This window comes from Ranitomeya imitator, chromosome 3 (assembly GCF_032444005.1).
Source record: "Ranitomeya imitator isolate aRanImi1 chromosome 3, aRanImi1.pri, whole genome shotgun sequence".
Taxonomy (NCBI): domain Eukaryota; kingdom Metazoa; phylum Chordata; class Amphibia; order Anura; family Dendrobatidae; genus Ranitomeya; species Ranitomeya imitator.
Window position 1 is genome coordinate 12,206,464 of NC_091284.1, and position 13,125 is coordinate 12,219,588.

The following is a 13,125-nucleotide window of genomic DNA, read 5'->3' on the forward strand; positions in this document are numbered from 1 at the left end:
GGGTATAGAAGGTGTGGGTACATATAATACCCCAGTAATACCCTCTTACCTGTAATCTCCAGTACATGAGGTATAGAAGGTGTGGGGGTACATATAACACCCCAGTAATACCCTCTTACCTGTAATCTCCAGTACATGGGGTATAGAAGGTGTGGGGTACATATAATACCCCAGTAATACCCTCTTACCTGTAATATCCAGTACATGGGGTATAGAAGGTGCGGGGTACATATAATACCCCAGTAATACCCTCTTACCTGTAATCTCCAGTACATGGGGTATAGAAGGTGCGGGGTACATATAATACCCCAGTAATACCCTCTTACCTGTAATCTCAAGTACATGGGGTATAGAAGGTGCGGGGTACATATAATACCCCAGTAATATCCTCTTACCTGTAATCTCCAGTACATGGGGTATAGAAGGTGTGGGGTACATATAATACCCCAGTAATACCCTCTTACCTGTAATCTCCAGCTGGTGTTCCCCGGTCGCCTCACTGACTGGGTTTGTGATCCGGACACGGAATCTTCTCCCAATGTCGTCTCTCGGGGCTTTCGGGATAATCACTGTCCTGTTATCATCTGTCAGCCGATATCGGTCAGGGAGAAGCCCCTCATCCACCTCCCAGGTCACAGCCGTCCCCTCTCCAGAGAACTGGACGCTCACAGCGATGTCCTCACCCTTCCGGCTGCTGTTACTGGTGATGTTGGAGATGAGAACTGGATCTGGAAGTATAAGGAGAAGGTCGGTCACCAGCAGATAAGAGACAAAACCAAGTAGGGTTATTTTTTTTCATGTGGACATGACTTTGGTGAACCAGAAGTTATAACCCAATACATCATTTGTGACCCCCCTTGTGAATTAGAAAATCTTGCTATGTTATTTTTGCATGAATTAAGTTCAACGTGCAACATTTTAAACGATCAGGCAACTTTTTGCTCTTTAAAAAAAAAAAAAAGACGAATAAGGCTGTTTTGACATTTGCGGTTGTGTCCGCAGCGTTTCTTCAGCAATTACCCGCATGCGTCGTGTATTCCTATATTTAACATTAGAGACACATGTGTCTGCAATCGGTTGCGTTTTGCCGCGTTTGACGACTCACGTGTCGTTTCATCATCTGCGGTTTGGCACGGTAAACGCTACATGTAGTAATTTTTGAGGCGTCAGTTTGCCGCCTAGAAACGTATGCGGTTGTTAGCGGAAGGAATGCGGCAAAAAAACGCATTACGGTCTATGTGAACGCATGCATTCGCAAGCACATGCGTTTGCTTGCGTTTCTGAACGCATGCGTTGCACCACTGGAAAACATGTCTAGACACTGATTAGCCACCCCCCACATACAAGGTGATAAAAGGAGGGAGTGGGCATTTGCAGGTCACTACTCAGCAGACAGTGAACAAGAGTAGACGCAGCAGAGCAGACACAGGAAGGAATCTACACTCTGAACAATGTGAGTATATCCTCGCCAATGTCTTTATTTTCTATTTTCTGTCTCTACATGTCCTGATTTCTACCATTTCTTTCTTTCTGCATGCATCAGAATGTCATCTTCTTCTTCTGAGGAGCAACATCCTGGGCCTGCACGAGCCGAACATGTCAGTGAAGTGAGTACTGACCTCCTCAGATTGGTAAGTATTCACTGTCACATCTACACATGTGACAATTTTTTTTTCCTTTTTTTTAGAGCACTTTTTCCACTGCGGCAGAGGCTGAGCAGGAGCAGTGGGGTCACGGTCGGGTGGCAAGGCGGCAGCATGTACGTATACGTGGCTGACTGTTTATTGTATCCTCACTTTACTCTTGGATGTTCATTTCTTTACTTTCCTCTTTCTCTCCCTTTTTATTCTTGACTCCTTTTGTTTCTTGACTTTCAATATTCATGCCAGTTTTCTGTCTGTTTTCTTTCTTTTCCTTATGTTAATGTATCCAACATTAATGTCTTCATTTATTTTTAGGTTCCAGAATGGGATGAGGACCTCATTGAAAATGACCTCCTTATCTCCCTGGTCCATGAGTGAGTCCCGTTGTGGGACACCCGGGATCCACTGCTCTAAAACAACGTAACGATCCGGCGCCTATGGAATGAGGTGGCCAAAGCGATGTGGGATGGCTGGGACAATGCCCCGACTCGGGTCCGAAATGCATTTTCTAAGTATTGCAATGCAGTATGATGCAGCAGTGACCTTGGCCATGATCACACTTTCAGGAGTTTCTCTCATCACACACAGTTGTGTGATCACGGCCAAAAGTCAATTGTTTAGGGTAGGTTCACATTGCGTTATGTGAACCCGTTAAATGGACTACGTTACACCGCGGCATAACGCGGTGTAACGTAATTTGTTAACGCCACCATTGCTTGTAATGGTGAACGCATCGCTAGCACACGCCCACATTGGGCATGCGCTAGAGATGTGCCGTCATTTGAGTGATGGACCTCGAACGCTGCTTGCAGTGTTCGCGGTCCGTCCCTCGCTAGCGCAGTTCGGGCATCTGCGCTAGCGGGATCGGCAAACGCGATCCCTTTTGGGACATTGCGTTAGCGCAGTCCGTAGCGCTATGCGCTAAACGGACTGCCCTAACGCAATGTGAACCTAGCCTAACCATTGTTTTTTGTTTTTTCAACAGTGCTCAAAGTCAAAACACGTTGGCATTCGATTAAGGATCGCTTCAACAAGGACCTTCGTCAAGAGAGCCGGGTTCCTAGTGGTTCTGGAGCAAGGATCCGAAAATATAAATACCACCGCATTCTGGCATTTTTGAGACCGGTCCTTGCCAGACAACATAAGTTTTTTTTGGTGTATTAGGTTGTGTTGTATTGCCTTAATCTGTATGTTTCTATTCCACAGGAGTTGACGCTTAACTTTTGTAAATGTTTGGTAGTAATGTGTTTTTTTCTTCTTTTTTCACAGCACATGGAGCACTACTGTTGGCCCAGGTTCTGGAGCGGTCCTTCATCAGAAAGCCATGGACCCGTCCCAGCCAACCAGCAGCGCTGCAGCAAGTGGGCCTGCCACACAAACTGGAGACCAGGAAGCTGGTCCATCAGGTGTTCCCCTTTCCCAGTCCTCTACCTCTGCCCCTTTTTTGGGGGCTCCTCCTGGCAGCGGCAGAGGGCCTTGGACAGGTCACTCATGCCTGAGTTTTTGCGCTTGAGCTCGGTCTTTCATGTTGGACTCAAGGCGATGGGTGACCGACTGGATACTGCCATTAGCCATATGAATACACGTATCCAGGAGGTCACCAAAAGCCTTGACCAAGTGAAAGCCGACCTCCAGAGGCCAGCACATCATTTTTTAATCAAATTGAACAGGGCATGTCGGAACACCTTACTCCTGATCTCCAGCTTAGTGTCATGCAGGCCTGCAATGCTGCTTATGTGCAGGCTATGCAGCAAAGTCGGTATTTTCAGCAGACAGTGGCGGCATATCCACCTGTGCCTACACTGTCATGCTTGACCTCAATGCCAAGCTCTGCTGCATACCACTGCATGGCCACCTCCATTCCAATCACTGCCGGACACCACAACAGCACCACCACCATGCCGAGTGCTGTTGGACAACCCACCGCGACCACCACCATGACAACTGCTGCTCCTGCTTGGACCTCTTCCATTGACACCACCATGAAGAAAAATGGGCCTCCCTCCAAAATGGGCCCCAGGCCACCCAACAATTAAATCTGGCCCTGAGCAGCAGCCGGACCCTAGCATGGCCTTCCCCACCACCACAACCATGCTGCGGCACACGGACCCTGACAGGTCGGCCACCACGGCCAGGCCTGTAGAAATGAGCCCAACGAAGCTCCTCAGACCGCAGCGCCGATCCCAAAAAGGGAAAGGAAAAAAGAAACAGGGGACTATCGTTATCCCTCCCCCTCTGTTGTGAATTCTGTGGCAGAGTTCACTCCTGTGGTCACAAGTGGTACTTCGGCTGATTCTCTCTGGGAGCTTCCGTTTGTGGAGGAAAGTGGTACTGCAGCTTCTGAGTTTCCTCCCTCAGGTGATCTGGTGAGCTCGTTAGCTGCTTCCCTACTTAACTCCACCTGATGCTTTGATCTATGCTTCCTGTCAATGTTTCAGTGTTGGACTTGGTTTCTCTGGATCATTCCTGTGGCCTGCTGCTCAGCATAGCTAAGTGCTTCTTTGCTATTTGTTGCTATTTTTTCTTTCCAGCTTGTCTATTTGTTTTGCTGGAAGCTCTGGGACGCAAAGGGTGTACCTCCGTGCCGTTAGTTTGGTACGGAGGGTCTTTTTGCCCCCTTTGCGTGGTTTTCTTTAGGGTTTTGTGTAGACCGCAAAGTTATCTTTCTATCCTCGTTCTGTCTAGAATATCGGGCCTCACTTTGCTGAATCTATTTCATCCCTACGTTTGTCTTTTCATCTTACTCACAGTCATTATATGTGGGGGGCTGCCTTTTCCTTTGGGGTATTTCTCTGGGGCAAGGTAGGCTTATTTTTCTATCTTCAGGCTAGTCAGTTTCTCAGGCTGTGCCGAGTTGCATAGGTAGCGTTAGGCGCAATCCACGGCTGCCTCTAGTTGTGTTTGGAGAGGATCAGGAATTGCGGTTTACAGAGTTCCCACGTCTCAGAGCTTGTTCTATTATTTTGGGTTACTGTCAGATCACTGTATGTGCTCTGATCGCTATGTACATTGTGTTACTGAATTGCCTATCATAACACCCCTCACCTCCTAATGTGTCTGTAATGTCTGGTTTATAAATAAGGTAGCACACTGCGGCGCTAAAACATGCAAACATGAAACATGAAAATTGAACTGCATTACTGCACTAGAAATATGACAAAATGAGAGCGTTTAGCGCATAAATTGGCCAATTCATGTGTACCTGGTAGCCACATTAGGGCATCTCTCGTATACCAGGTCCTACACTTTCCTTTCCTCGCTGAGAATAAACGTCTTCATCTGAATGGGTACCTGTGAAACCTCTTCTTAGGCCACATTCACACGTTCCGTTTTGTCCCGTGGGTTTTCCCGCAGCGGATTTGATAAATCTGCAGGGCAAACCCGCTGCGGTTAGCCCTGCAGATTTATCGCGGTTTGTCCTGCGGGTTCCGCTGCGGGTTCCGCTGCGAGATTTACCCCTACTATTGATGCTGCATATGCAGCAATATGCAGCATCAATAGTAGTGTTAAAAATAATAAAATCATGGTATACTCACCCTCTGACGTCCCGATCTCCTGGGCGCTGCAGGCGGCGGTCCGGTTCCAAAGATGCTGTGCGACCAGGACCTTCAGTGACGTCACGGTCATGTGACCGCGACGTCACCGAAGGTCCTGGTCGCATAGCAAACCTGAGACCGGACGGCCGCGCGCAGCGCTGAGACTTCCGAGGGTGAGTATACATGATTTTTTATTTTAATTCTTTTTTTTTAATACAAATATGGTTCCCGGGGCCTGGAGGAGAGTCTCCTCTCCTCCACCCCGGGTATAACCCGCACATTATCCGCATTACTTCCCGCATGGTGGGCACAGCCCCATGTGGGAAGTAAGCGGATCAATGCATTTCTATGGGTGCAGAATCGCTGCGATTCTGCACAAAGAAGTGAAATGGTCCTTTTTTTCCGCAGCAATTCTGCGCGCTTTTTTTTGGGTTTTTCCGCATCATGTGCACTGCGGTTTCTGTTTTCCATAGGGTAACATTGTACTGTACCCTGCATGGAAAACAGCTGCGGACCCGCAGCGGCAAAATCGCCGCGGTTCCGCAGTAAAAACCGCATAGTGTGAACATGGCCTTAGACTAAATTTCTGTCTCTCTGTGGAGGGGTAATGAACCTGCTGCGATTAAAACACCTGTGGCTAAGAGGCGGAGTGCTCAGTCAGAAGGCTAATGAATACAAATTTCAAAAAACTGACTGTCACATCCAAACATAGACTAAGTGTGAACAGGTGCTGAACCTTGAGTCACCAACTCGTATACAGTCAAATAAATAAGGTAGAACACTGCGGCGCTAAAACATGCAAACATGAAAATTGAACTGCATTACTGCACTAGAAATATGAAAAAATGGAGCGTTTAGCGCATAAATTGGCCAATTCATGTGTACCTGGTAGCCACATTAGGGCATCTCTCGCATACCAGGTCCTTAGCCACAGGTGTTTTAATCGCTGCAGGTCCATTACCCCTCCACAGAGAGAGAGAAATTTAGTCTAGGAAGAGGTTTCACAGGTACCCATTCCACTGAAGACGTTTATTCTCAGCGAGGAAAGGAAAGTGTAGGACCTGGTATACGAGAGATGCCCTAATGTGGCTACCAGGTACACATGAATTGGCCACTTTATGTGCTAAACGCTCTCATTTTTTCATATTTCTAGTGCAGTAATGCAGTTAAATTTTCATGTTTGCATGTTTTAGCGCCGCAGTGTGCTGCCTTATTTATTTGACTGTATACGAGTTGGTGACTCTAGGTTCAGCACCTGTTCACACTTAGTCTATGTTTGGATGTGACGGTCAGTTTTTTTAAATTTGTAATGTTTGGTTTGTCTCACCCTTCCAGTGTGTCTCTGCCCTCTCATGCATCAAGCCCCATCCCTGAACTGCCAGACCTCAGTAATTTAATTGCCCCTTCTCCTGCCACCCCAGCGTCGTCCACAGTTAGTCAAGCTTCACAGCTACATACCCCCCATTTATGGCACTCTACCCCAAGCAGGCGCAGTTAATTATTTTTTGTGTAAAAATAAATAATAATGTTTTTTGCCCCTAATAATGTTTGGTTAATTGTGTATTTAGCCGCCGGCAACACACACTGTGCGCCGAATAAAACACTGCGCCGCACACTTTATTTTTTTGCCACCTCATAGCTCCAGTAGTTAGTAAGTACAACACTGCAGCTTTGTGTGTGTTTGGTATAGAGATATGAGGTGCCCCCAAAAAATAATACTTGTATTTTCTCCATAATCTCTTCCTTCTGCTTACTCTGTGGCTTTGTGTTGCAGACTGAAGAGAAAATGGCGGTAATACAAAGCAGAACTATACTCAACAGGTCATGTGTCCAAAAACTCATTAGTTAGGACACCTAACCTGGTGAGTAGAAAACTGCCTTGTATAACCTCCACTTTCTCTTCTGTGTGCGTAATCTATTTCACACAAAGTGAAGGGATGATGGAGGTCATACAAGGCATAGCTATACTCACCTGGACATGTGTCAGAAATAGTGAATTCATGAGGCTGTTATTTGTGCGTCATGAATTCATTATTTCTGACACCTGACATGATGAGTATAGATCTGTTTTGTAAACAGCCATCGTCTCTTCAGTTTACGTCCAATAGATACTGCAGAACAGAATCAGGACGCAATGACGTCAACAACCTTTCCACTAACAACCTAAGTGGTTTGTAGAGGAAATACATAGGAGACACGGTCAAGATAACAAAACACGTAGTTTATTAACAACAAATATTAGTAACATTTAAAACATAACTGGTACAGACCCAAACCCAACAGGAAATCTTACACAATATTGTCCTGCCATGCCACACGTCCAATATCAGAATCAAAAAAGGCAGCAAATTGGTCCCGCATGTGGCCAACTTCAGCAGTTAACCGCAGCTGGTGATGCTGGTAATCTGGCAATGGGTTTGCAACTGGTTCATCCAGTTCAATGTTGGGTCGCTCCTTAGCCATAATGTAATTGTGGAGAACCACACAGGCTTTGACTACCTCATCGACTGTCTCCATTTTTAGATTAATGGCTGTTGCAAGAATGCACCATTTTGAGACTAGAATCCCAAAGATACACTCTACTGTTCTTTGGGCTCTGGTCAGTCTGTACTTAAAGATCCTTTTAGTGTGGTTCAAGTCCCAACTGGAATATGGCTTCAGTAGGTTTTCACACATCTGAAAGGCATCATCCCCAACCATAACAAATGGCATCAGTGGGCCTTGAGTGTTGGGGAGAGGTCGTGGCCGTGGAAAATTAAAATTTTTGCCATACACACGTCGGCCCATATTCTTGAAAGTCTGGTAATCGTTGCCACAGCCAAAAGCTCCAATGTCCACGGCGCTGAAGCGACAGTCCGCATCGGCTATTGCCATGAGCAAAACAGAAAAATATTTTTTGTAGTTGAAGTACTCCGATCCAGTTCTTGCGGGTTTGATAATGTGTATGTGCTTTCCATCCACCGCTCCCAAACAGTTGGGGAAATCACACACACTCCAGAATTTCTCTGCAATTTCCATCCACATGTCCTCGGTGGGTAGGGTATAAATTCATCCCGGAGAACATTCCACAAAGCCCAGCAGGTGTCCGCAACTATTCCAGACAGGGTGGAAATTCCAAGTCAGTACTGGAAGCGGAGGGATGATAAGCTCTCTCCGGTTGCCAGAAATCTGAAATAAAATAAATAAAAAATAAATTATAATCAATTCTATTTATGGTGTTGTGCTGCTAAAGATATAAAGGAAAATACAAATAATACATGTCAGACCAACAATAATTATGACTGGCATTTGTTTAGAATTATTACGTACCTTAATGTAACCAGCAGACGTTCCTCTGCAGGAATCTCTCTACGGAGCTGGGTGTCCTGTCTCCGGATGGCTCCTTGGACATGACCAAGCAAATCCCAAAAAGAGTCTTCCGACATCCTGGTATACTCCGGGAATTTGTCCGGGTTGGCATTAAGCTCGCCATATAGCGTGTGATAGGCTCTACGGCTCTCCCAGAGTTCGATAATGGGGTGTCTCCAAAAATGCCGACACCGTGTCCTTCTCTCTCTCTATTTCTTTGTTGCTCCCAAGCAAACGCACAGGCAAGAAACAGCTTGATGCTTAAATCCAGGTTGAAATAAAAGCTCTCCATGCGAAGATCCATTATGACACAGGATACAGGAGCAAAATCTGAAGATTTCAGCAGTTCTAGGGTCTATATATAGATATCCCATAATACACGCCCTCTGTAGTCCCATTGGCGGTGTCTTGTTATCTAGATTTTTCTCCTGTAAAATTTTCCTCCATGCACACAAAAAACGCAAACGCATGCAAAATGCATGCAAAAGCATGAAAACACTGCTTTTTTTTAAAGAGCATGCATTACCGTATGCGTCTGAAAACTGCTGCATTTGTATGCGTTTCCATGCGGTTTTTCCTTCATTTGCGGTTGCGGATTAAACGCTGCGGTGTTGTGAATTCTGTGGCTGAATTCACTCCTGTGGTCACAAGTGGTACTGCAGCTTCTGAGCTTCCTCCCTCAGGTGTTCTGGTGAGCTCGTTAACTGCTTCATTACTTAACTCCGCCTGATGCTGCTATCCTTGCTCCTTGTCAATGTTTCAGTGTTGGATCTGAGCTTCTCCTGATTGTTCCTGTGACCTGCTGCTCTGTATAGCTAAGTGCTTTTTGCTATTTTGTTGCTTTTTTACTGTCCAGCTTGTCTTTTGTTTTGCTGGAAGCTCTGAGACGCAAAGGGTGTACCGCCGTGCCGTTAGTTCGGCACGGTGGTTTTTTTTTTGCCCCCTTTGCGTGGTTTTTGCTTTAGGGTTTTTTGTAGACTGCAAAGTTCGCTTTACTGTCCTCGCTCTGTCCTAGAATATCGGGCCCCACTTTGCTGAATCTATTTCATCCCTACGTTTTGTCTTTTCATCTTACTCACAGTCATTATATGTGGGGGGCTGCCTTTTCCTTTGGGGAATTTCTCTGGGGCAAGTCAGGCCTATTTTTCTATCTTCAGGCTAGCTAGTTTCTTAGGCTGTGCCGAGTTGCCTAGGTAGTTGTTAGGCGCAATCCACAGCCGCTTTTAGTTGTGTTTAGGATAGGATCAGGTGTGCAGTCTACAGAGTTTCCACGTCTCAGAGCTCGTTCTTGTATTTTTGGGTATTTGTCAGATCACTGTGTGCGCTCTGATCGCTAAGCACACTGTGTCTCTGGATTGACTTCATAACACCTGTCATTAGCAAACATAACAGTACAAGGAGCCAAACTAATGATTCTCAATAGAGGGAAAGAAAAAGTTCTGACATCATTTTTTTTTTTCTGCTCTGTGTTCACTTTTTTTTTTCCCCTAGACATTTGGGTGATTCTGGACACAGGTGTGGACATGGATATTCAGGGTCTGTGCTCTTCAATGGATAATCTCGTTATAAATGTACAAAAAATTCAAGATACTATTGATCAGAAATCTATGTTAGAACCAAGAATTCCTATTCCTGATTTGTTTTTTGGAGATAGAACTAAGTTTCTAAGTTTCAAAAATAATTGTAAGCTATTTCTGGCCTTGAAACCTCATTCTTCTGGTAATCCTATTCAACAGGTTTTGATTATTATTTCTTTTTTGCGCGGCGACCCTCAAGACTGGGCATTTTCTCTTGCGCCAGGAGACCCTGCATTAAGTAGTGTCGATGCGTTTTTCCTGGCGCTCGGATTGCTGTACGATGAGCCTAATTCAGTGGATCAGGCTGAGAAAAATTTGCTGGCTTTGTGCCAGGGTCAGGATGATATAGAAGTATATTGTCAGAAATTTAGGAAATGGTCAGTACTCACTCAGTGGAATGAATCTGCGCTGGCAGCTTTGTTCAGAAAGGGTCTCTCTGAGGCTCTTAAGGATGTCATGGTAGGATTTCCTATGCCTGCTGGTTTGAATGAGTCTTTGTCTTTGGCCATTCAGATCGGTCGACGCTTGCGCGAGCGTAAATCTGTGCACCATTTGGCGGTATTGCCTGAGGTTAAACCTGAGCCTATGCAGTGCGATAGGACTATGACTAGAGTTGAACGGCAGGAATACAGACGTCTGAATGGTCTGTGTTTCTACTGTGGTGATTCCACTCATGCTATTTCTGATTGTCCTAAGCGCACTAAGCGGTCCGCTAGGTCTGCCGTCATTGGTACTGTACAGTCCAAATTCCTTCTGTCCATTACCTTGATATGCTCTTTGTCGTCGTTTTCTGTCATGGCGTTTGTGGATTCGGGCGCTGCCCTGAATCTGATGGATTTGGATTATGCTAAACGTTGTGGGTTTTTCTTGGAGCCTTTGCGGTGTCCTATTCCATTGAGAGGAATTGATGCTACACCTTTGGCCAAGAATAAACCTCAGTACTGGGCCCAGCTGACCATGTGCATGGCTCCTGCACATCAGGAAGTTATTCGCTTTCTGGTGTTGCATAATCTGCATGATGTGGTCATGTTGGGGTTGCCATGGCTACAAACCCATAATCCAGTATTGGATTGGAATTCCATGTCGGTATCCAGCTGGGGTTGTCAGGGGGTACATGGTGATGTTCCATTTTTGTCGATTTCGTCATCCACCCCTTCTGAGGTCCCAGAGTTCTTGTCTGATTATCAGGATGTATTTGAAGAGCCCAAGTCCGATGCCCTACCTCCGCATAGGGATTGTGATTGTGCTATCAATTTGATTCCTGGTAGTAAATTCCCTAAAGGTCGATTATTTAATTTATCCGTGCCCGAACACGCCGCTATGCGCAGTTATGTGAAGGAATCCCTGGAGAAGGGACATATTCGCCCATCGTCATCACCACTGGGAGCAGGGTTCTTCTTTGTAGCCAAGAAGGATGGTTCGCTGAGACCGTGTATTGATTACCGCCTTCTTAATAAGATCACTGTTAAATTTCAGTATCCCTTGCCATTGTTATCTGACTTGTTTGCTCGGATTAAGGGGGCTAGTTGGTTCACTAAGATAGATCTTCGTGGTGCGTATAATCTGGTGAGAATCAGGCAAGGAGATGAATGGAAAACTGCATTCAATACGCCCGAGGGTCATTTTGAGTATCTAGTGATGCCGTTCGGACTTGCCAATGCTCCATCTGTGTTTCAGTCTTTTATGCATGACATCTTCCGTGAGTATCTGGATAAATTCCTGATTGTTTACTTGGATGACATTTTGATCTTCTCAGATGATTGGGAGTCTCATGTGAAGCAGGTCAGAATGGTTTTTCAGGTCCTGCGTGCTAACTCTTTGTTTGTGAAGGGATCAAAGTGTCTCTTCGGTGTGCAGAAAATTTCATTTTTGGGGTTCATCTTTACCCCTTCTACTATCGAGATGGATCCAGTTAAGGTCCAAGCCATCCAGGATTGGATTCAGCCGACATCTCTGAAAAGTCTGCAAAAGTTCCTGGGCTTTGCTAATTTTTATCGTCGCTTCATCTGTAATTTTTCTAGCATTGCCAAACCATTGACCGATTTGACTAAGAAGGGTGCTGATTTGATTAATTGGTCTTCTGCTGCTGTGGAAGCTTTTCAGGAGTTGAAGCGTCGTTTTTGTTCTGCCCCTGTGTTGTGTGAGCCAGATGTTTCTCTTCCATTCCAGGTCGAGGTTGATGCTTCTGAGATTGGAGCAGGGGCGGTTTTGTCACAGAGAGGTTCTGATTGCTCAGTGATGAAACCATGTGCTTTCTTTTCCAGGAAGTTTTCGCCCGCTGAGTGTAATTATGATGTGGGCAATCGAGAGTTGCTGGCCATGAAGTGGGCATTCGAGGAGTGGCGTCATTGGCTTGAAGGAGCTAAGCATCGCGTGGTGGTATTGACTGATCATAAGAACTTGACTTATCTCGAGTCTGCCAAGCGCTTGAATCCTAGACAGGCCCGTTGGTCGTTATTTTTTGCCCGCTTCGACTTTGTGATTTCGTACCTTCCGGGCTCTAAAAATGTGAAGGCGGATGCTCTGTCTAGGAGTTTTGTGCCCGACTCTCCGGGTTTATCTGAGCCAGCGGGTATCCTCAAGGAAGGAGTCATTGTGTCTGCCATCTCCCCTGATTTGCGGCGGGTGCTGCAAAAATTTCAGGCGAATAAACCTGATCGTTGTCCAGCGGAGAAACTGTTCGTCCCTGATAGGTGGACTAATAAACTTATCTCTGAACTTCATTGTTCGGTGTTGGCTGGTCATCCTGGAATCTTTGGTACCAGAGAGTTAGTGGCTAGATCCTTCTGGTGGCCATCTCTGTCACGGGATGTACGTACTTTTGTGCAGTCCTGTGGGATTTGTGCTAGGGCTAAGCCCTGCTGTTCTCGTGCCAGTGGGTTGCTTTTGCCCTTGCCGGTCCCAAAGAGGCCTTGGACACATATTTCGATGGATTTCATTTCTGACCTTCCCGTTTCTCAAAAGATGTCAGTCATTTGGGTGGTCTGTGATCGCTTTTCTAAAATGGTCCATCTGGTGCCC

At 45.9% G+C, this 13,125-nt stretch overlaps 1 protein-coding gene across 1 annotated transcript in view; it reads right to left on the bottom strand.

The window, feature by feature from the left end:
* The window catches only part of LOC138671517 (uncharacterized), a 573,650-nt gene that overhangs the window by 92 nt on the left and 560,433 nt on the right, over positions 1-13,125 (bottom strand). Inside the window, exon 3 of the mRNA XM_069759692.1 lies at positions 465-728. Coding sequence (XP_069615793.1) covers positions 465-728 — 264 coding nt within the window. The remainder of the gene's footprint in view (positions 1-464; positions 729-13,125) is intronic.